The sequence below is a fragment of the Conger conger genome, chromosome 16 (assembly GCF_963514075.1).
Source record: "Conger conger chromosome 16, fConCon1.1, whole genome shotgun sequence".
Classification (NCBI taxonomy): domain Eukaryota; kingdom Metazoa; phylum Chordata; class Actinopteri; order Anguilliformes; family Congridae; genus Conger; species Conger conger.
In genome coordinates, this window is record NC_083775.1 from 153,104 (window position 1) to 178,278 (window position 25,175).

Sequence of the window (25,175 nt, forward strand, 5' to 3'; positions counted from 1 at the left end):
TTGGATGCTTTTTTAATCCAAAGCATAGGTTCTTCCACAGGTTAAAGCATCAAATCCATAACTAGTAAAATACGCATGAGGGGGCTGTTCAAAACAATTTAGATAACTTTGGTTTCTGAGATAACTTTTGAAGGAAGACTTAGTAAAACTGAAGCTAAAACACTTAATTTGAACAATGTGATAAATATTTTGTTCGGAAAAACTGCCAAGACAACCAAAACCCCTCCTCTGGCTTGTAACGATTAACAGAATGACGTCACACCGCCGGGTTGTCAGATAACGTCAATACTCTTTCCTGTCACGTGAAGTGGGAGTGTATACACGGTTAATGTAAACACATCGAATAACCTCATATTTTAAGCTGGCAAAGCGAAAAAGACGGAGAACAGGGTAGAATATATAAATAACAGTGCATATTGTCTTAATGATATCTTTTCATCGCCTACAACCATGGACATCCCTGTGAATTTGAGGGTGAATTTTCGGGGGAACGCGAAGAGTTTCCTAGTTTCAGAGTCGGAAACGAGCTGGGAGTCAATGGAAGCCATGGTAAGCAGCTATGATAACATAGCTACTGCGAACGTTCGCTTGCTAACATTATTGCATGTGTCTCTGGTGTTGCCAAGGTCTTATTAGCCTCCTTGCTACATGTAAAATCAGTACTGAATCGATCCAACATACATTTCCCGTAAATCCATTAGCTATGTTGTTTACCTGTTCAGCTAGCTAGCCAGCTATTGATTTCGTACTGCTAGCCTAGTCACCTGGCTAGCAAAAGCAAAAGACCTTGCGTACGCACAAAAAAACGAACAGCGCTTGGTTGCAAACGTACATCTAGTGCTCATTTGCTAGCTGCTGGCAAGTCCTTTAGATAACGTAAATTGTGTACTAGCAACAGCCAAACAAAAGTACAGTATCCATGACTATACATGCAATACTGTACGTTAATGAGCTCTTTAAGGACGCTAGTTCGCTGTGCAAGTTGACGTTAGCTAACTTGCCTGCCTGGTAGGTTAGCTTGTCAAGCAATTACTACGATTCAATTATTACACCCATCAATTTAACGTAGTGTGTTATAATACTTCATAGTTTTATCTTTCCTTGCTTGAATGGTTATTGACTAGGAAATTGTTTGAAACGGCCATAGGTGTAGCTACCTTAAACGTGACATGATCCAGTATATTCTTGAAGTAACGTTATTTAGGAAATGACTAGAAAGCTTTTAATATTGTCACCATTAACACATTAATGTGTAATATCTAAACACTGTTCATGCTATTTAATGGAATTATTACTTAATTAAAACTATATATTTTTATATTTTATGAACACGTCATGTTACTACAAGAAAGAAAATCGATCGGTTAACGTTATTAGTAACATTAGCAGGATTAGTTATTAGTCTAAAGACAAATGTGCATTGTGAATTTTGGATTATTAGAGATATCTTCTTTTTTATCCCATGTAATTTTGTGAATCTATTACCCTTTTGCTAGTAACACGAAGGTACAGCTGTTTCTCAAGACGTCATATAATTCGAAATCGACCGATATGGCGAAACAATCTGTTTAAGAAGAGCAGAAGGCCGCCATGATAGCTCTGTATGAGTCATGGGTCAGAGGCAATGGGCAGGATGACATTCAGTTTCTATACACGTTCATGCAAGCTGGTTTCAATAACAAAGCTAGATTTGAAATGTTGGCAGTTACTTAAAACCGAGTACATAAAACTGAGCTGACTGCAATGACAGGATTATGACATCATTGTTACTAGATTTAATGCCCTCCAAGGAAAGTACCTTTGGGCAGACCTATGGAGCACGAGGCTTCCCCTGTGTCCTTGGGAATTAAAATAACATGCACATTCATAGGAGCACCAGCTGGTTACAAAGGTAATGAATACACCGATCATACCAATGTGCCTATGATAGTGCCACTCATTCAGTTTTTTGTGGAATATAGCTCTCTCTCATGCACAATCACACGCACACACTCATATTTGTGATTGCAGTCTCTCTGTATGATTGCCAACCACTCACGATTGTCCACAAGGGGGAACTATTACCAGGCTATGTCCTGAGTCTGTATGTCCTTGTTTTCCCCAGTGTCAGTGAGGTGTTTAAGCAGCGGTCATTGATGATTTCAGGACTGACACACCTGCTGTTTTGGCAAGTTAACAAAACCAAACAAACAACAAAAACCAGTTGGTTCTGTGAAGAAATCTCACTCTGAAACCATTGGCTAACACTCAAGATGCAGATGCCTCCTGCCCACTACATTAACATCCAGGATCACCTGCCTCAGCAGGAATCCAGGTCTTTCCCTGAACGGGTCCAAGCTTTAAACTGGTCTGGGGTCAGTGCTTGGGGGGTGCATCTGCACAGCTGTCCTAACAGATACAGCCATATTCACAAAGGACAATACAGCCCACATATACAGCAGACATAACCCAGACATGATCTACATTCTGCTCCAGACATGAGCTACATTCTGCTCCAGACATGATCTACATTCTGCTCCAGACATGAACTACATTCTGCTCCAGACAAGAACTACATTCTGCTCCAGACATGAACTACATTCTGCTCCAGACATGATCTACATTCTGCTCCAGACATGATCTACATTCTGCTCCAGACATGAGCTACATTCTGCTCCAGACATGAGCTACATTCTGCTCCAGACATGAGCTACATTCTGCTACATTCTGCTCCAGACATGAGCTACATTCTGCTCCAGACATGAGCTACATTCTGCTCCAGACATGAGCTACATTCTGCTCCAGACATGATCTACATTCTGCTCCAGACATGAGCTACATTCTGCTCCAGACATTCTGCTCATCACTGCGTGACTTGCGTTAGCCACCGCTACTGCTGCCAGTGAGGTCCCTTCAGGTCCCAAGAACATTAAGATGGGAGTCTCTCTCCCTGCCTCTCTCTCCCTCTCTCTCTCCCTCTCCCTCTCTCCCTCCCTCTCTCGCTGCGTCTCTCTCTGTCCCTCCCTCTCTCCCTGCCTCCCTCTCTCTCTCCCTCTCTCTCTCTCCCTGCCTCTCTCTCTCTCCCTCCCTCTCTCTCTCCCTCCCTCCCTCTCTCTCTCACTCTCTCTTCCCCCCCAAGCCCTAACCCTAACCCTATCTCTGGTTGCTGTGCGGTTATTATTATTTATCAGAGATTGAGCGGTTATTATTATTTATTTTATTTATCAGAGATTGAGCTCACTGTCTTTGAAATTATTTTTGTCTCTTGTCTTTGTGAGATCAGAGTGGCTGCTGTGAGATGTGTTTATTTATGTCATGGCTAATTCATTACCTTCTGCTAATTTGGGCTATAAACCCTTTCAGCTTGCACTAATGATCCATGCCCACATACGCACACGCACGCACGCACACACACACACACACAAACACGCACACACACGCACACACACACATATAAACACACACACGCACGCACGCACGCACGCACGCACGCACGCACGCACGCACGCACGCACGCACACACACACACACACACACACACACACACACACACACACACACACACACACACGGCATCCACGCAGCTGACGGTTTTCTTTGGCTTGCAGATTAAGAGGTCCTTTGGCTTGTCCAGTCTGCAGTTGACGTACTTCGATGAGGACAATGAAGAGGTGGGGTCAGCTGATCTCTAAACAACTTCAAATTAAAATAATAATAATAATAATAAAGTTAACAGTTTGCCTAGTTTTGATGGATATAAATGCATCATGATCCCCCAGTGATTTCCTGTGCAGTGACCTTGATCACCTGATCACCTTGATAGGCCAGCATTGCGCGGCTGAACGGCCTGTTTTCGCCATTAGCTTATCTTATTTACACTTATCTTATTTCAGGTGCACTCCTATTCCTCTGAAAAATGCAGTCACCTGTGACGGCTGATTTTTCTACTTCATTTTATTCTCTGCCTGACGTTTTGTGTTGACTGTCTTGCTTCTATATTCCTAGAAGTCATGCTGGCACAACTGTGTGTTGTGGTGTCTAATATCTTAAAAACCTTCTCCTCATATTTCAGGTATCCATTAACAGTCAAGGTAAGTCCATGTCAAGCTGTTACCATGACAAATTATCTTTTGGGCGGGGTAAAAATGCAAATAAAAATGACAGGATAATTTTGGTAACAATTGAAAAGGTAATATTTTATGTTTTTTTTTATTTGCAGAGGAATATGAAGAGGCTTTAAAGGTATTTAATTGCTTAAATTGAGTGTATTAAATATTAATAATTACCATTTTGTTTCACTGGCTTTGCCTCCATCTGGCCTTCTGGTCTTTCTGCTGATTGGCTGATGGTGGAGCAGGTGGTTAACTGGGGAAAAAGTTGAGAGGACGTGTCAATCACCACAATCTGTATTAAGCATATTTTAGAACTGTTTGATCTGCTTCAGTATGAGGTCATATGCAATTGAATATATAAGAAATGAATTTTTGCAAGGCAATATGTAGCAAGAAATAGCAGTCATACAAACACAATACAATGAAATATTAAAACTGTAGATGAACAATACAATTTTAAATAATGAAACTATGTGGATGTAGTCTTTGATGGGTTTAGATGTTTGTGAGGAGAACAGAGGAGAATGAAAGTGGAATGGCAGGCTGGTGGAATCCAGTAACCTTTCCTCCACAGAGTGCGCAGAAGCAGGGGGGGCGGCTCCACATGAACGTGTTCGAGACGAAGGGTCCGGCGGGCAGGGGTCCCGCCAAACCACGCAGCGGGGAGCCGAAGACAGAGGCCCGCCCCCCCCAGCACTGCCCCACACTCACCAAGACCGTCAGCCAGAGGATACAGGTGGCCACGCACGAGCAGCAGGCCCTGGTGAGAGACCCACATACCTGACACTGCAGCCTCACCCAGCAAGTGCAGTCACTCTACAGACAGCGGTCACACAGAGAGACAACGATCACACAGAGAGACAGCAGTCACACAGAGAGACAGCAGTCACACAGAGGGACAGCGGTCACACAGAGAGACAGCGGTCACACAGAGACAGCAGTCACACAGAGAGACAGCGATCACACAGAGAGACAGCAGTCACACAGAGAGACAGCAGTCACACAGAGAGACACAGAGGGACAGCAGTCACACAGAGGGACAGCGATCACACAGAGAGACAGCGGTCACACAGAGAGACAGCGATCACACAGAGAGACAGCGGTCACACAGAGAGACAGCGATCACACGGAGAGACACAGAGGGACAGCAGTCACACAGAGGGACAGCGATCACACAGAGAGACAGCGATCACACAGAGAGACACGGAAGGACAGCAGTCACACAGAGAGACACAGAGGGACAGCAGTCACACAGAGAGACAGCGATCACACAGAGAGACAGAGGGACAGCAGTCACACAGAGGTACAGAGGGACAGCAGTCACACAGAGAGACAGCAGTCACACAGAGGGACAGCAATCACACAGAGAGACAGCAGTCACACAGAGGGACACAGAGGGACGGCAGTCACACAGAGAGACAGCAGTCAAACAGAGGGACAGCAGTCAAACAGAGGGACAGCAGTTACACAGAGGGACAGCGATCACACAGAGAGCAAAAAATCTGCAAAAAATCATCAGACCCTACACCCCTGCCAGACCTCTTCGTTCAGCCTCCACAGGCCGCTTGGCACCTCCCCCTCTCAGAACCTCCACCTCACGCTCACGACTACTGTCTGTTCTATAGAACTATAGAACGGTCAGAACTATAGAATCTCTCCCCACCTTCAAGCGCAAGCTGAAGACACACCTCTTCAAGCAGCACTTCTCCCCATCCCTCCCTACCTCCCTGTGAACCTTAATTGTTGTCTCTGTGACTTGCTTTGTGTATCGGTATTTTTAGTTGGCTAGGTAAGCAGTGTTTGGATAGTTAACTTTGGTGACTTTTGCTCTGTTTGTTTGTTTGTTTGTTCAAAAAAAATAAAAAAAATAAAAAATGGCCCATGTCCTTATCTTTGTTGTACAGGTAGCAGTTGAAATTGTACTTACCTCTAGGGTCTTTCAGCGAACTTATCCCTGGTTATGGGTATGCACTTTGTTGTACGTCGCTCTGGATAAGAGCGTCTGCCAAATGCCAATAATGTAATGTAATGTAAATGTAAATGAGAGACAGCAGTCACGCAGAGGGACAGCAGTCACGCAGAGGGACACAGAGGGACAGCAGTCACACAGAGAGACACAGAGAGACAGCAGTCAAACAGAGGGACAGCAGTCACACAGAGGGACAGCAGTCACACAGAGGGACAGCGATCACGCAGAGGGACAGCAGTCACGCAGAGGGACAGCAGTCACACAGAGAGACACCGAGGGACAGCAGTCTCACAGAGAGACACAGAGGGACAGCAGTCACACAGAGACAGCAGTCACACAGAGAGACAGCAGTCACACAGAGACAGGCTTTGTCTGAGGCAATGCTGTAAAGATTATTTCCATTTTTTTCTCCAGGGGGTCATCAAGGAGATGAAAGGGACCAAAGATGAAGACAAGACCCCCCCAGCCTGGTTTACATCGTACATGGAGAAGGTGCCGTAAAGACATACACACTGAAATTTCTCTTGATGCCCATCAAACCCCAAGGGTTGGGGGGTAAATGATGTGCTCATCTCATCTCTGGGCTGATGGTGATTCAGTATTGTGTGACAGATGCATGGTGACAGTAGGGCCCTGTCCCTGGTGCTTTTGCCCAGGGTGTGGGATTGTGTGTGTGAGGAACAGGAGAAGGTGTTTATCTGCATGATACCTCTTCCTGACTCCCCAGTTTAAGGAGCAGGTGGTGAAGGAGGCAGTGGAGAAGATCTGTCGGGAGTTTTCCGGACAGTGCTGCATCCATAAGCCCTCCGGAGGGGATGGGCAGGTCGCAGAGGTCAGCTCCTCCCCCTCCTCTGCAGGGGTGACCAGCGCCACGCCCACCTGCAGCAGCTGCCAGGGACAGACCTCCGGGGGCGGGTACCAGTGCAGGTGAGGGGGTGTGGGGGTGTGGGGGGGAGGTGGAGGGGCAGGTAACAGTGCAGGTAGCAGTGCAGGTGAGGGGGTGTGGGGGGGAGGTGGAGGGGCAGGTAACAGTGCAGGTACCAGTGCGGGGGAGGGGGAGCCTTGTTCACATGGTAAATATAGTCATGTCAGTCAGTATGGCATGTCAAACTAAGGAAGATCACCAGGGAAGATTACGTTTCGGTGATTGTACATTATACTGTGACACTTGGGCCTTCTGGTCCAGTTTCCTACCCTTCAACACTTACCGCTTTCAGACACGGTTCTGGTTCTGGCTCTGGTTCCCTTCTGGAGTCTCAGAACCATGGTGCTTTCTGGCGAACCAGCCCACATCCATACCAGTTTAAGCAGAACGTTCAACGGAGGGCGTTGCTCAATGCACTAGGCAGGCGGAATATGACACGCCCACTGATGACGTCACAGTTCGCAAGGAAAAACTATTTTTTGGTTCCAGCTGAGAACCAACTTTTCAGGTTCCAAACCAATTTATTTTCGGTCTGAACGCACCGGCCAGTTCAAAATGAGGTTTGGGAACCAGAACCGGCATGGAGCCTTGCCAGTGTGAAAGGCCTATCTGACTACTTGGCTGAGAGTTCTGTAGGACCAGGGTTGTTTTATTCCTGGACGGGCCTAGTCATGTGCCATGGAGGGCCAAGAGTATGCAGGTTTTCACTTCAATCACTACACCAGCCGATTTCACTCAGCCAGAGAGGAGGGAGCTAATTAGTGTCGTGATGGGCTGCAATGAAACCCTGCATACTGTTGGCTCCCTGGGGTTAGCGGGATGTGGAGGCTCCTCTCACTGCTCCCCCCTCCCCCCCTGCAGTGTGTGCACGTCCTGCACCCTGTGTGAGCCCTGCAGCCTGGCCCACGACCCCACACACAGCCTGGTCAGGGCCCGCACCCCACTGTCCATCCCTGAGCACGGCTCGCCTGGCCCTGAGCATGTGAGGTATGACTGCACATCACAGGGCAACACAGGGCAACACTACAACACAGAATAACACAGACTAACACAGGGCAACACAGGGCAACACAGGGCAACACTACAACACAGAATAACACAGACTAACACAGGGCAACACAGGGCAACACAGGGCAACACTACAACACAGAATAACACAGGGCAACACTACAACACAGAATAACACAGACTAACACAGGGCAACACTACAACACAAAATAACACAGACTAACACAGGGCATCACAGGGCAACACTACAACACAGAACAACACAGGGCAACACAGGGCAATGCTACAACACTACAACACAGACTAACACAGACTAACACAGGGCAACACAGGGCAACACAGAATAACACAGGGCAACACTACAACACAGAATAACACAGACTAACACAGGGCAACACAGGGCAACACTACAACACAGAATAACACAGGGCAACACTACAACACAGAATAACACAGACTAACACAGGGCAACACAGGGCAACACTACAACACAGAATAACACAGGGCAACACTACAACACAGAATAACACAGACTAACACAGGGCAACACAGAGCAACACAGGGCAACACAGGGCAACACTACAACACAGAATAACATAGAATAACACAGGGTAACACAGGGCAACACTACAACACAGAACAACACAGAACAACACAGAACAACACAGGGCAACACTACAACACAGGGCAACACAGGGCAACACGGGGCAACACAGGGCAACACAGAGCAACACAGGGAAACACAGGGCAACAGTACAACACAGAACAACACAGGGCAACACTACGTCACAGAATAACACAGGGCAACACTACAACACAGAACAACACAGGGTAACACAGGGCAATGCTACAACACAGAACAACACAGGGCAACACTACAACACAGAACAACGCAGGGCAACACAGGGCAATGCTACAACACAGAACAACACAGGGCAACACAGGGCAATGCTATAACACAGAACAACACAGGGCAACACTACAACACAGAACAACACAGGGCAACACAGAACAACACAGTGCAACACTACAGCACAGCACAACACTACACAACACCACACAGCACAACAACACTGCGCAACAACACAACAACACACAACACGGCACCACACAGCAAACCAACACAACAATACACAACACAGCACAACACAACACAACAACGCACAACACAACAGAACACAGCACAACACAACACAACAGAACACAACATAGCACAGCACCACACAACAAAACAGCACAACACAGCACACAACAACACAACACACAACACAACACTACACAACTGCGCAACACCCTGCCCCTTTTTTTCTGAACACAACGTTGACACCCTGCCCTTCCACGCTGTTCCTCAGGTTCCAGCGGCGGGGGGACAGAAGCTTCCGGAAGGCGGAGAAGCAGCGGCTGAAGGCGGAGAAGCGGCAGCTGAAGGCGGAAGTGAAAGAGATCCGGAAGCAGCTCCGGATGGAACGCCGGGGCCTGCAGTGGAACACCGTCGCAGACGGGAATGCCGATCCCATCCTGCTCCAGCCCCGGAGCTCCCAGACCTGCTGCCTGGAGTAAGAGTTTCTCTAAACCATAACTGTGACCATGTGAGCATCTACACTGATCAACCATAACTATGACCATGTGAGCATCTACACTGATCAACCATAACTATGACCATGTGAGCATCTACACTGATCAACCATAACTATGACCATGTGAGCATCTACACTGATCAACCATAACTATGACCATGTGAGCATCTACACTGATCAACCATAACTATGACCATGTGAGCATCTACACTGATCAACCATAACTATGACCATGTGAGCATCTACACTGATCAACCATAACTGTGACCATGTGAGCATCTACACTGATCAACCATAACTATGACCATGTCAGCATCTACACTGATCAACCATAACTATGACCATGTCAGCATCTACACTGATCAACCATAACTATGACCATGTCAGCATCTACACTGATCAACCATAACTATGACCATGTCAGCATCTACACTGATCAACCATAACTATGACCATGTCAGCATCTACACTGATCAACCATAACTATGACCATGTCAGCATCTACACTGATCAACCATAACATTCTACATTCAATGTGACACCCTGTAAATTTTTATGGATTTAGAATTTTGCAGCTGGAAATCGGTTATCCCGATGATATCGTTCATCGTACGTCGCTGTCGTTACAGTTGTGGTGTGGACCCTTCAGAAGGATTTGTAAAATGATATATTTGCAGGTGCCTGTAGTTATGTTGCTCGTGTGGTTTCTCCAGGAGTCCCCACCGCCCCTGCGCCCCCGTGGGCCCGGCCATGACCGCGCTGTTCCTCGATGAGAACCTTCCGGACGGGACCCGCCTGCAGCCCGGGACCCGGTTTGTGAAGTACTGGAAGATGAGGAACACCGGCAGCATGCCCTGGGGCCCCGAAACCAAGGTAACGCAGCGGGACACGTCCACTCCTGAGTGCAGCTTTGTGACATCGCTGACACCATGGAGGTGAAAGGTTAGGCTATACGAGTCAGCCAAGATCAGACCCTCCACACACCGGAATAAACCAACTCATAGTAACATAGCAGAAATACATTTGTAATGACCTGTAAAAAAAAGTGGCCAAACTGCATTGTCACCTGTTTGCTGTTCTCACACAAATGCATCTTTCGACCATAATTTCTGACCCCATTTACTGACGTCCTACAGATGTAAATGCAGATGTCACTTTAGTCACTGCTCCTGCAGTAGCCAGCTGAACCGTCTGAAGCTGAAGCTTCTGTTGCCCGTGGCCCAATAGTGAACCCTGTTTGGTTTTTAAGTGCAGAAGTGATATTGTACTGCATGCTCTGTATTGGAGGTAAACAGCCTGCCTCGATGGGCTGAATGGCCTGTTCTCATCTCTGTGTGTTCCTGTAGCTGAAGTTTATGTGTGTTCCTGTAGCTAAAGTTTATGTGTGTTCCTGTAGCTGGTATTGTTGTGAGTTCCTGTAGCTGAAGTTTATGTGTGTTCCTGTAGCTGAAGTTTATGTGTGTTCCTGTAGCTGACATTGTTGTGTGTTCCTGTAGCTGAAGTTTATGTGTGTTCCTGTAGCTGGTATTGTTGTGTGTTCCTGTAGCTGAAGTTTATGTGTGTTCCTGTAGCTGAAGTTTATGTGTGTTCCTGTAGCTAAAGTTTATGTGTGTTCCTGTAGCTGGTATTGTTGTGAGTTCCTGTAGCTGAAGTTTATGTGTGTTCCTGTAGCTGAAGTTTATGTGTGTTCCTGTAGCTGACATTGTTGTGTGTTCCTGTAGCTGAAGTTTATGTGTGTTCCTGTAGCTGGTATTGTTGTGTGTTCCTGTAGCTGAAGTTTATGTGTGTTCCTGTAGCTGAAGTTTATGTGTGTTCCTGTAGCTGACATTGTTGTGTGTTCCTGTAGCTGAAGTTTATGTGTGTTCCTGTAGCTGACATTGTTGTGTGTTCCTGTAGCTGAAGTTTATGTGTGTTCCTGTAGCTGACATTGTTGTGTGTTCCTGTAGCTGAAGTTTATGTGTGTTCCTGTAGCTGACATTGTTGTGTGTTCCTGTAGCTGAAGTTTATGTGTGTTCCTGTAGCTGACATTGTTGTGTGTTCCTGTAGCTGAAGTTTATGTGGGGGAACCTGACGCTGGCCTCCAGTGAGAAGCAGAAGGAGGTGGGCGTGCCGTTCTTGCAGCCAGAGCAGGTGGGCGTGGTCAGTGTGGGCTTCACGGCTGCCATGGCCGAGGGCACCTACACGTCTCACTGGCGTTTGGCGCATCGCGGCGAGCAGTTCGGCCCGCGAGTCTGGTGCAGCATCGTCGTCGACCCCCTGGCCCCGCCCCACGCCGCTGAGGGGGAGCTGCTGTCCCCACCCGGGACTCCCCAGGCAAGTTCACAACACCCCCCCGAAGAACTCCCCAGGTCACAGCCCTGTCCCCAGGTCACAGCCCTGTACTGTTGATCACTCCCGGTCACTTGGTCACTCGGGCACTAATGACGGAGATGCAGAAGGTTGGCAGTTCAAGCACCAGTGTAGCTATGATAAGAAAGGTGTAGCTGTTGGGCCCCCGGAGCAAGTCCTGTGCCCTGCTTAGTCTGATCAACTGTAAGTCTCTTCGGATAACAGTGTCAGCTAAATAACTGTAATGTCATTTCAGTTGCTAATAAAATGCTAATGGCTTACAATGGGCAAAAGATGAAGATATGGTACAATGGCAAAGATGACAACGGTCAGTTCCTCCCGTCATCTGGAATGCGCTTTGCATTTATAAGATGAAAGGGTGTCTCAGTTAGGCAATATGTAATAGGATGCGTGAGGCAGTGTGTAAGTACATAAGCCTAGCGCTGTCTGTGAAGCACGTTCTTCCTGGCCTGCAGGTGGCGCTGCAGCAGAAGGATGGCTCTCGGCGGGAGAAGGAGGGAGTTAGCTGTGCTGTTCCTAGAGACTGTGCCCTGATGTCCATGGGGCTGGACTGTGAGCATGACTACTACATCCCCTCTGTGGACCTGCTTACTGCACAGGTAAATACCGCTATGCCGCTAACATCTCAATCCGCTCACCCTAACCCCTAACCTCTAACCCCTAACCCCTAACCCCTAACCTCTATCCCCTAACCCCTAACCCCTAACCTCTAATCCTACTTCATCCCCTCTGTGGACCTGCTTATTGCACAGGTACATACAGATATACTGCTAACCCCAACCCAGCTGTGTGGGTGTTTACTCTGCTCACTCTGGGTGGTCAAAGGAGTTCCTGCCACTACATTACTGCAGACAATAACTCAATGAATGTCCATAGAAAGTAGGTCAACATCTTCGTTCTTGGTCGCAGCTTTGTGAACACACATAAGGTGCCTCAGTCTGGTGAGGGGGGTGTTCAGTGCTATACGGAGCTGGTTGGTCTGTAGCACCTGTGTTAACGTTGTGCTTTCCTGCTGATTCCTGCTCTCCGGTGCTTTCCTGCTGATTCCTGTGGTGCTACCCTGCAGGACCTGCTGTCCTTCGAGCTGCTGGACATAAACATTGTGCAGGAGCTGGAGAACGTCCCCAACAACACGCCTGCGGGTAACCACCACGCGAGAGCAGCAGAACTTTACCAGTCCTGTATGCCACTTTTAACATCATTACAACCATTGCAGTTCAGCAAAGACCTGCATCCAGAGCAACTGGATAATAAAAATACAACAGTGCCTCATCATGAACATGTTGCATGTGTCAAAACAAAGCAGAGAGTTTTCTTTTCAGACCTATGCTATACTGTGGTGTCATAAACAGCCAACTGAAAAAGTGTCAGTTATTCCAGAAATATATATTCATTTTATGTAGTTTACAAAGGAAATTACTTGTTGGTAGTGTTAGTGTAGCTGTGATGAATGGTGCTTGTGTTAGCTGTGTGACTCTCAGCTCTAAAGGGATGAGTACAGGGATGTCCCTGTATCTGCTGGGGTTTAGCGTGTCTCGTCTCTTTGGGCAGACATGACGCCCTGCATGTCCCCACTGCCCCACGATGCCCCCCTGGTGGAGAGGCCGGCCCTGGGGCAGATCCTGGAGGAGACTGAGGCCTCTGGGGCAAAGAGCCTGCCGGGTAAGAGCCCGTCTGTTTTACCAACTAACTAGAGTGTGCTAGCTGCACTACGCTAGGTGTGTGCTCACTCATGAGATTGGGTGTTTCTGATTATGCGGGTTTGGGTGTTTATGATTTTGTGTGTGTGTGTGTGTGTGTGTGTGTGATTGACAGCCACCAGGAGGGCCATGCGAAAGGATCCGGATCTTGGCAGTGTTCCGGCCCAGGAGGAGGGTGAGGAGGACATCAGCGGGACACAGTTCGTGTGTGAGACCGTGATTCGCTCCCTCACCTTGGAGGAGGAGCCAGACCGAGTGCCCCTGCGCAGACCACGCCCCCGACCCACCCCCCGCAAAGGTGAGAGGCTTGATCCATCTGGGAGAGCAGAGTTAGCCACTACGAGCGGTTAGCGAACACGAGCAGTTAGCCAACACGAGCAGTTAGCCAACACGAGCAGTTAGCCAATATGAATAGTTTGCCGCTACAAGCAGTTAGCCAATATGAGTAGTTAGCTGCTATGAGCAGGATATTGTGGGAAGTGGAGTCCCACAGGGATCTGTGCTGGGCCTACTCCTCTTACTCATTTACACAAATGACCTTGACATGGGCATTGAAAGTAATTTAGTTACTATACTCTTGTTAGACCGCACTTTCAGTACTGTGTGCAGTTCTGGAGTCTGCAATATAAGAAAGATATAGAGGCACTGGAAAAGTTTCAGAGAAGGGCAACAAGATTGATTCCATGTATAAAAGATACGAGTGGATTAGACTTAGCATGCTTTATCTCTTTAAAAAAAAGAGGCTTAGGGGGATTTTTAGCTTGCCAGTGCATGTAGTGGAGGCAGAAACACTGGGTTTTCAAGACCACACTTGATGTGCTATTAGCTTGATGTGTCTATTTAGCTTTTAGGAAAACTAGGCAGTAAATACACTTAGGGGTAGGAAAAGGCGAGCATTGCTGGACTGAATTGCCTGTTCTCAAATGAAATTAAATTCTGTGGTTCTGGCAGTGTGCCCGTCCGCTGTACTGGACTCCAGCTCTGGTGGGAAACCGATGAAGAGGGCGGGGCCTGGTCTGGAGGCGGGGCTTAGGACGATAGAGGCTCCACCTCCTGCTACACCACAGGTCATACAGGAGGAGCTGGCCGCTCCAGGTAAATGGCCTAATCGCAGCAGAGAGTGCTGTTGGGTGTGATGTTTTTAATTAATTTTAAAATTTTAAAATTTTTATTTTTTTAATTGAAAAAACAAACAAAAAAATCTATCATGTTTTGAACCATGCGGCACGGATGGTGCAGTGGGTAGCACTGCCGCCTCACAGCAAGGAGGTCCTGGGTTCGAATCCCCGTCGGCCGGGGCCTCTCTGTGCAGAGTTTGCATGTTCTCCCCGTGTCTGCGTGGGTTTCCTCTGGGTACTCCGGTTTCCTCCCACAGTCCAAAGACATGCACGTTAGGCTGATTGGAGAGTCTAAATTGCCCATAGGTATGAGTGTGTGAGTGTGTGAGTGTGTGAGTGTATGAGTGTGTGAGTGAGTGAATGGTGTGTGTGCCCTGCGATGGACTGCCGACCTGTCCAGGGTGTATTCCTGCCTTTCGCCCAATGTATGCTGGGATAGGCTCCAGCCCCCCTGCGACCCTGTTCAGGATAAGCGGGTTCAGATAATGGATGGATGGATGGATGTTTTGAACCATTAGATTGCTAATCTAAATTAAATGAATGACATCATGGACAGCCAGTGTAAAACACTCACACTGGACAGGAGAGCTGTGACTGAAAGAGTGAAGCAGTGCATGCTGGGTAAAGACAACATGCTTTCTTAATTTTCTTAATCTTTTTTTAGGTTTTTGTTTGTTAACAGCAAAATGTAGGCTATTGAGGCAATGTTTTGAATGCTGCTACGTTATTTAAAAATAAACTATGCTCAATTATTTCTGCACTTTCTAGTTTGACTGGCAGAGCAGAGCAGGGAGAGGCCCGCCCCATACGCACCCCCTTCTCAGCAATATTACCAAATTTGTCAAGTTTAATTTGTGTATAATAATAATATATATTTGTCTAATCTATACATTTTCAAGGCCGCAATGTGTTTTCTAACCAGCCCAAAAAAAACGCAACTGAATTTCAAATTTGGCGTGAAAATCATGGACCTGGCAACACTGAGTGGAGGCTGGAGGATTTCAAGACCAGGCTTGATACTGCTAGATACTCTTTAGCTGTTAGGCAAACTAAGCAGTAGGTACACTCTTGCGGTAGGACAAGTGAGCGTTGCTGGACTGAATGGCCTGTTACGTTAGGTGTTGTTATGTGCTATGCTATGCTATGCTGGGGCTGAGGACAGGCCTGTATGTTCCTCAGAGGTGGACATCCAGAGTGTGTGTGCGAACCCCAGCGCCGAGGGGGCGGGGCCAGGCCAGGGAGCGGGGCCGGTAGCTATGGCGACCACCCCCGACGAACAGGACGAGGTCCGGAGCCAGGCCTCATCCGCGTCCTCAGAGGATTACATCATCATCCTGCCCGACTGCTTCGACACCAGCCGTCCGCTGGGAGAGTCCATGTACAGCTCGGCCCTGTCGCAGGCCGGGCCCCACAGCGCCCCCTCTGGCTGCAGCAGCGTCAGCGACATGCTCTGTGCCTCCCAGACGCTGGACGCGGTGCCCCTCACCCCCCTGGTGCTGCCCGCCAACGTGCTGCTGCTGCCCGCTGCTGCTCCACACAGGTCAGCCATTCACACGGGTCGCTGCCCCAGGGGAGCTGCTCGCTTCAGTAGTAAAAGAGCGAAACAGGGCCATCTGCCACCAGAGTGCTGTTGAGGGGAAAAAAAACACACAGCCATCAATATGAGAACATTCTTATCTAGTGGTAAAACATCCGAGGGAGCCACTGAGACCAAGATTTAGCACAGGGGTAGGCAACCCTGGTCCAGGAATGCTCGTGAGGTTTCTGTTTCTTGTTCCATCTGAGCTCGATCACAAGCGGTTAACGATGCGAAGAGTCTGAGGCTGGATATTCAGGATGGTGAAACGCTGATTGCCTCCGGCACATGCACTCTGGTGCTCATTAAGCCTGATTAATTAAATCCAGTCTGTGCCCATGCATTCATCTTCCTCTGTTCCCCACAATTTGATATTTGCAACAACAAGAAAATAATTGGCTCAAGTGCTCATTGCTAGATTTTAATACTTTTTAAATATATTTTGTTTTCACCAGTGTTTATACATAGTCCCCTCATTGCAGGGCGCCATAATGTTTTGGACAGCAATGTTCTGAAAATGACATGAAAATCTCTTCCCATCTTCAATCGCAAAATGAAGACGCACCTCTGCAGCATGTCTCCCTGTCCCTCCCTACCTCCCTGTAAACCTGGGACATGCATGGCCAGGCCATAACACCCTCCCCACCCTGTTTCACAGATGAGCTGGTACATGCATGGCCAGGCCATTGAACTCCCACCACCGTGTTCTGCAGATGAGGTATTCTGCAGATGAGGCGTTCTGCAGATGAGGCGTTCTGCAGATGAGGCGGTGTGCTTTGATATGTTCATCTTCGTCTCATCTGTCCACAAGATCTTTTTCTGGAACTTGCTCTTTTAATTACTTCTTGGCAAACTGTAACCTGGCCATCCTGTTTGTGTGGCTAACCAATGGTTTGCATCTTGCAGTGCAGGCTCTGTATTTCTGTCTTCTACGGACAGTGGTCATTGACAAATCCACACCTGACTCCTGAATAATATTTCTGATCTATCGGACAGATGTTTGGGGATTTTTCTTTATTATGGAGAGAATTATTCCTTGCCCTGCCAGTCCCTTCGTGATTAGTAAACTCACCAGTGCTCTGTCTTCTTACTTGTGTTCAGTTTATTTTGGTCAGCCTAAGGTTAGGCCGATGTTTCTTAGCGTTTTATTCTTGTTTCTCAGTCTCATAATGGCTTCTTTGACTTTCATTGGCACAACTTGGTCCTCATGTTGATAAACGGCAATAATTGTCCCCAAATGTGTTCCAATCTAAAGACTAGAGGAAAGACTAGGTGCTGAGAGCTATCTTAAACCTGCATTAAGGAGGCAATTAAACACACCTTTGAAGCCATGTGTCCCAAACATTATGGTGGCCTGGAATTTATTTGCATGTATAAACACTGCTGTAAGGAGTCTTTGCACTTTGCTCATGAGAAATAAAACTTGAATAGAACTGAAGTTGACTTCAAAATGCCTTCCCAACAGACTTGGGTCATATATGAATTTGGATTTAAATACTTTTCTGTGCATCTAATACTTGTATTACTTTCAAATACTTTTTTGTGCTCTGTTGATCTTGCCTGGTGCAATTGAGCCAACCAAGAGGACCAGAAGGCGGGGTTTGTACTTTTTGAGAGTATTTCATAGGTTCCAATACACCAAACAAGTTCAGTAAAGCCTAGAAAATATTTGAATCCAAAACCATAATGTATGACCCAACTCTCACAAGTAAGAAAGTGTTATCACATGTATATTTATACTGAGACTGTTGGTAATATGTGGTGCTATGAGGGGAGAGGTGTCTGACTCTGACCCAGTGGTTCTCTCACAGTAGACCGGAGAGGCTGGGACAGAAGGATCTGAACGTGGAGACGCTCGACACCAGTGAACTGTACCAGCCTGCAGACACACCCGACTGTGAGTGTGCTGTGACATCACGGCATCGCCTTGAGTCTGCTACTACACACTGATTACACACTGATTACACACTGATTACACACTGATTACACACTGATTACACTCTGATTATGCACTATTACTCGCTGATTACACACTGATTACACACTGATTACACACTGATTACACACTGATTACACTGATTACACACTGATTACACACGATTACACTCTGATTACACACTGATTACACACTGATTACACACTGATTACACTCTGATTACACACTGATTACACACTGATTACACACTGACTACACACTGATTGCACTGATTACACACTGACTACACACTGACTACACTCTGATTACACTCTGATTACACACTGATTACAAACATTACACACTGATTACACACGATTACACACTGATTACACACTGATTACACACTGATTACACTCTGATTACACTCTGATTACACTCTGATTACACTCTGATTACACACGATTACACTCTCATTACACACTATTACACACTATTTCACACTTACACACTGATTACACACTATTACACGCTGATTACACACTATTACACGCTGATTACACACTATTACACACTATTACACACTATTACACGCTGATTACACGCTGATTACACGCTGATTACACGCTGATTACACACTGATTACTCTCTGATTACACACTGACTACACTCTGATTACACACTGATTACACTGATTACAAACGATTACAAACGATTGCACACTGATTACACACTGATTACACTCTGATTACACTCTGATTACACTCTGATTACACACTGATTACAAACGATTACACACTGATTACACTCTGATTACACACTATTACACACTGACTACACTCTGATTACACACTATTACACACTGACTACACTCTGATTACACACTATTACACACTGACTACACTCTGATTACACTGATTACACTGATTACAAACGATTACACACTGACTGCACTCTGATTACACACTGATTACACACTGCTGGGGCAGCCTGGAGCCTAGTGGCTGAGGTACATGACTGGGAAGGCTGGTGCTCCTGAGTAACCGGGATGGGTCAAATGCAGAGGACAAACTACCCCATGGGGTTGAATAAAGTATATCTTATTAAGTGACGGTAGACACTGATTAACATTCTCAGCTTCTGTGCTATATTTGGGATAGGGACAAGATTGCTTGGTCAGTTCTGAACCGTGCCTTAAAACCACAAGATATTTTGCAAGCTGTGAGGCCTGTTTGTGCGTTTTTGGCACGAAACGGAAGTGTGTGTCAGCAGACATGCAAGAAAACCACCGATCCACTCACGCTTATGGAAAAGGCTCTATACGCATTATTGTGTGGCATGTGGTTCTAAGTAGAGAACTTTAGGGGCACACTAATTCATCTCAATTGGTACATGTGTTCCAAACTATTTTTTGCAGTTAGCTCACATCATGTACTCGTACTGTAGATAAAATCTATTAAAAAATGTGCATGCTGCTTGTGTACATGTCACTAAATGGGCAAGGCCTTCATATATCTCTGATCTACTCTTGCCATACGAACCCCCCACAGCCCTAAACTCCCAGCTGATGCCCAAACTCGAACCACTTTTAAAACTAAGCCAGAAACATTCATGTCCTGTGCTATATATACTTAAATCTCTACAGGCTGTTTTACTTGTTCCTTTCCCTTTAACTTATGAAGATACTTTTTTAATTCTAATTTACTTTAATAACACTTTTATGGAATGTCTTTCTATGTCTTATGTAAAGTGCTTTGAGTTGCCTTGTGTATGAAAATGTGCTGTACAAAATAAACTTGACACAGTATGAATGCAGTCCTAATGAAAATGGTGGTGTCACACTGTAGCCAATCAGAAGCTGGGCTTGCAGCACAGAGGTACCACCTTGAGAAAAGTGACCTGAGCTTTTTCTGTAAAATGGAGGTGGTATAATCCTGTGAATGTGTGTAAAATGGAGGTGCTATAATCCTGTGAATGTGTGTAAAATGGAGGTGCTATAATCCTGTGATTGTGTGTTTAAATTGCTGAGATGGTGTGCAGGTAATCTAACATAGCTCCAGTGCCAGCCCTGCCTGTTCCATCTTCCGTATCATCGCCATGTGCTGTGGCTGAATCTGCCTCTGTCTGACAGGTTCCGGTTCAGACCAGTCTGAACCAGCCAGCCCCTCAGAGAAGAGTGACCCAGAGACCCCCCAGGACCAGAAGTGAGGCCGGCCGTGCACCTCACGGGGGGGGGGGGGGGATTTCAGAGGCTATCAGACTCTTAACAGCCTGCATTGGTCACTGGGAGCCCTGCAGGAACAGTGATACATGATAAATTACAGAACACTCAGAAATGCTACATAATTGAACTCTGAAAAATGCTGAATTAAGGTTTCTGGACTGGCAAAGCTTTTCCGAAAAGCAGGGATAGGTCTGACAGAGGAAGTAGAGTTGTGTTCAGTATAACATAGAGAACAGGAAGTCACCCCTCCCCTTCAGGAACTGAATCTTATTTAGTTAAGTCCCATTGAGATTTAAAATCTTTTCCTAGGGAGACCTGGCTGAAAGATGGCAGCCATCTTACACAGTGAACACATAAGACATACACAATAACTGTAAAAGTAGTAAGATTAAGTGCAGTAAAAGTTAGTAAAAGTATAAGTATGCAACATTTGAAGATGTTATGCTACTTTTTAACATTGGGCAAGTGTCAGAAGTGTTCCTTCATTATGTGGTTAGCAGGAGCCCCCTCTGTATAATATGGCCACCTGAGCGTCCCATTTCTCTCTGTGCAGTGTGGTTAGTGGGGTCCCCCTCTGTAGAAAATGGCTGTTTGAGCGTCCCATTTCTCTCTGTGCAGTGTGGTTTGTGGGGTCCCCCTCTAGAAAATGGCTATCTGAGCTCCCATTTCTCTCTGCGCAGTGTGGTTAGTGGGGTCCCCCTCTGTAGAAAATGGCTATCTGAGCGTCCCATTTCTCTCTGTGCAGTGTGGTTAGTGGGGTCCCCCTCTGTAGAAAATGGCCGTCTGAGTGTCCCGTTTCTCTCTGTGTAGTGTGGTTAGTGGGGTCCCCCTCTGTAGAAAATGGCCGTCTGAGTGTCCCGTTTCTCTCTGTGTAGTGTGGTTAGTGGGGTCCCCCTCTGTAGAAAATGGCCGTCTGAGTGTCCCGTTTCTCTCTGTGCAGTGTGGTTAGTGGGGTCCCCCTCTGTAGAAAATGGCCGTCTGAGTGTCCCGTTTCTCTGCCCTGCAGGCCGCCAGGAGGCCTGACCGACGGGCTTGTGAAGGGAGCCCTCTCTGTTGCAGCCTCCGCCTACAAAGCCCTTTTCACCGGCCAACCCGGCACCTCACAGGTCAGTCCCCGCTGAGTGACAGCCCAGTCAGCCAATGGCAGACCCTTATTCCATGATTTATTAGTCAGAAAGACTAGAGAAAAGAGTAGTTTTTGTCTATTTTTTGTACAAAATTGTACAAAATAATGTTAGTAATAATAGTGTTGAAATAAAAGAAGGAACACACACACACACATACACTGTACTATAGTGCACATGACTTGTTTCCTGTGTAAATCGCAGGGTACTAAGAATTTCCTTGTTTTAAAAATGGCTATTAGCATTTTAGCGCGCTAGTGTAGCACAAAATGGCCGCCGTTCGTGCCCCAGACGAGGCATGGCAGTGTAGTGTGCTAACGGCCAGCGGCATGTGGTCTCATTGGCCCAGCCCCCGGCGGATTCGGCCAGTCAGGACGCGCTGATGTCGGTGCTCCTGGAGATGGGCTTCGGCGACCGTCCGCTAAACCAGCGGCTGCTCAAGAAGCACGACTACAACCTGCTGGACGTGGTCAACGAGCTGGTGCAGATGGCCGACAACGACTGGTACGCCACGCGCTACTGAGGAGCCAAGATGGCCGCCTCCTCCTCCTGATTGGCCAGGGGCCGGCCCAGTCCACAGGAACTCTGTTATGGGTGCGGTGTATCAGTGTATATTGTGGAGGGGAGGGGGGGTGTTGGGGGCTCAGTGCTTTAAAAAAAGGGAGAATGCTGAGCATGATGACATCACTAAGAAGCATCCAATGAAACGCTTTGTACATAGACGCATACCTGTATATGTAGCAGCAGTGTCATCTCCAGTTCCATTCCTGTAAAAATGCACTTCAGAAAAGCGGTTATTACTATTTCCTTTTACTAGTGATGGTAACATATGAAAAGGTTTGGTTTAAAAACATTGAGTGTGTGATGTACTGGATATCTTTGAACCTTCTGCCAGACCATGGAAGGCTAGACTTCCTAGGCAGCCTAGTTTGTAGACATTGGCAACAGCTAGCAGATGCCATCGCTACTCACCTAATACACGATGGTATTTAGAAGTGACCGTGTCAATACTGTTTAAAACATATGCATGATTGTCAGTGTGGGAACTGGGACCAGCTTTTTTCCATGTGTGATACCAGTACATCAGACCCACAGGCATTGTGTACAGGTATTGCGCTGTGTGCTAAAGGCCATCCTGGCCATCCTGGCCACCCACTTCTCATCCACAAAGGGTCTGAGTTCCACTTCAGCTCATCGTGATTGTTGTTTGATCGGAAAAAGTAAACATTCCCATATTTGTCTGTGAAACACACGATCCTAGAATCATAAGTCATCTCACGTCGTTGTTGTAATGTAATAACTGATGTTTTAAAATTGTACTAATTTATGGTCAGTCAAATATTTGAATACATTTTATTTTATCTCATTTGCTGGCTGAGATTTAAAAAAACTTCATTGTTTCAGAAACTGGACACTTTGGGTCTGAAGTTTTTGTTAGTGGAATGTTTATGAAGTCAAGAATATGATTTTTTGTTTTCTAGATTGCAAATGTGAAACTTTTATATTTCCTTTTCTGCAACTGTGCAATATTAATATTTCACACTAAGAAAGTTGGTTTTCAACGTAATGGGAACTGCAAGGACAGGAAGCTGTAGGAGGGACTTCCTGTGGCGACAGTTAAATATCATACCTGGTTTCTGCTCCCTTCTCCGAGTGTGTCTCTTATCTGAGTTAACGCACACACTTTGGTGTTGCTGTGTGTTTAGTTACAAATGTAAATGTGTAAGTGGCACTGTCACCTTTTAGTAGCTGTGTAGTTCTGCAGTTCACATGACAACCGACCTGACGACCAAACTGCACCCAGTGAATTGCAGAATATGACAGAGTGGGTGTGGTCATTTCCTTATTTCTTAGTGAAGCATGTACTGGTATATTTCAGGACTGCGTGTTGGAGAACTGCGAGGGAAAGGAGTTTATAGTTATAGTTTTATAGTTCAGCTCCATTTCCTGTGGATTACAGTCATGCTGTTGGCCTCACAGTGCACTGACTCTGACCAATCAAGACTAAGGAAAGACCAAAGCAGAGGATGTGTGTTCAGAGGGGCGTGTGTGTCACAGGCCATGTGTGCAGATCTTCATTCTTACGCAGTGTGTGTTTGATCAGTCACAGTGGTGTGATTATAAAGTGCAGGCCCAGGTCCTGTTCAGGAGTGCAGGAGGACTTATGTGGATATAGCTTTCTGCAGGCTGTCTGTGGTTGGGTGTACAGACAGACAGACAGCAGCAGCTAACTCTCATTAGTGGTTCGCTCCTGAAGGAGCCATTCTCTGCTGGAGTCTGTTTTCAGATTGAGGAGTGACTGGCAGCAGATAGAGCCACCAACACACACTGTCCTTATCCCAATAATGAACCCACACACCATCAGCAGCAAACAGGAGAATGTATCTGTGTACAGACTACAGGGTAAACTCTTACATTAGTATTGGAAATATATCTGCTTTTTCACAAAATCAGTTCAAATAAGATCTAAGCTATAGGTGTATTTTGATTTTTTTCTGAAAAATGGATGGACTGTAGAGACAGAACCCTCAGCCAACCCCTCCTCAAGCTTCTGGGCCATACTGCCAACACTTCTGAGTTCCTATTCTACATTAGTCACTGCTTGTGATTACTGTGCAATGTGTATATATTTTATTTTCAGAAAGGGGTCTTAAGAATAACCTGCATAAAGGCCTATGTTGACGAGGAGCATATACTGTAGCTCACCGCTGAATCCTTGCAGAAAAAAAGTTATGATTATATTAAACGTTCCCAAGCATTAATGCGTTTATGGTTAGCCATGGCTTTTTGACGCTGATGGAAATATGCTGTAACTACGCAGTACCCATTTCAGTTTGAATAACATGGTGTTTGCTCTGTGAGAAGGTTTGCACTATTATAAGGTCAAAGGTTTGATGAAGGAAAGGTCAATTAACACTAAAGGCGTGCGGTGTTGTGGGCGTGTAAGGATCATGCTGACCGCTCGGTGTTAGCATGGGCTAACAGGAGGACGTAGGTGAATAGCATTCCAGCTCTAACTGTGTTGAGGAGAACGAGCACTTTACAGACATCCAGATAAAATGTAAAAACAAAGTGATTTAATAAAAAGTAATTACAGTATGCTGTATGAGGTCTGCTGTCGTTTCTGAGTGATGTGCATTCCATATCTCCAATGGTCAGTGTTTTTGCTCTTTATACTTGAGTTTTTGCTCATATGTACAATAAAATGTTTCCATTGTGGTTCTGACCGGGTCAGTCCGTTTCGTGTTTAATAAGATATTTACTTTTACATTTTTGTCATTTGACTGACGCTTTTAATCCAAAGTGATTTAAAAGTCCACAGGTTCTTCCACAAGTTAAATCACCAACTCCATAACGTGCAAAACACGCATGAAGAGCTGTTCTAAACAGAAAGACAATAGTCATTGTAAGTGTTAAGTTTAGCTGACACTTTTATCCAAAGCGGCTTGCAGTTTATTAGACTAAGCAGGGGCCAATACCCCCTGGAGCAATGTGGGGCTAACAACTGATACTGATCTCTCTGTGGCTTCACTGGGGCTTGAGCCACCAACCTTTGGCTCCCAGTCAAGCACCTCAGCCACTTAGCCATCGCCTGCCCC

The 25,175-nt window shown here is 46.4% G+C and overlaps 1 protein-coding gene across 3 annotated transcripts; it reads left to right on the forward strand.

The window, feature by feature from the left end:
- The first annotated feature begins 307 nt into the window (after positions 1-307).
- Positions 308-24,680, forward strand: LOC133114688 (next to BRCA1 gene 1 protein-like). 3 transcript variants are annotated; one of them, XM_061224255.1, is made up of 21 exons: positions 308-549; positions 3,588-3,650; positions 4,052-4,070; positions 4,199-4,221; positions 4,666-4,854; positions 6,475-6,552; positions 6,788-6,987; positions 7,847-7,972; positions 9,346-9,549; positions 10,284-10,443; positions 11,617-11,883; positions 12,375-12,518; positions 12,986-13,061; positions 13,471-13,581; positions 13,735-13,917; positions 14,571-14,714; positions 15,917-16,277; positions 18,125-18,210; positions 20,360-20,432; positions 21,459-21,558; positions 21,926-24,680. In XM_061224255.1, exons 1-21 carry the CDS (start codon positions 451-453, stop codon positions 22,097-22,099), a joined length of 2,880 nt encoding a protein of 959 aa, XP_061080239.1. In that variant the 5' UTR covers positions 308-450; the 3' UTR covers positions 22,100-24,680. The 3 variants fall into 3 exon arrangements, with proteins under 3 accessions (XP_061080239.1, XP_061080240.1, XP_061080241.1); XM_061224256.1 differs by having other exon boundaries at positions 18,128-18,210; XM_061224257.1 differs by lacking the exons at positions 308-549; positions 3,588-3,650 and having other exon boundaries at positions 4,575-4,854.
- The last annotated feature ends 495 nt before the right edge of the window (positions 24,681-25,175 follow it).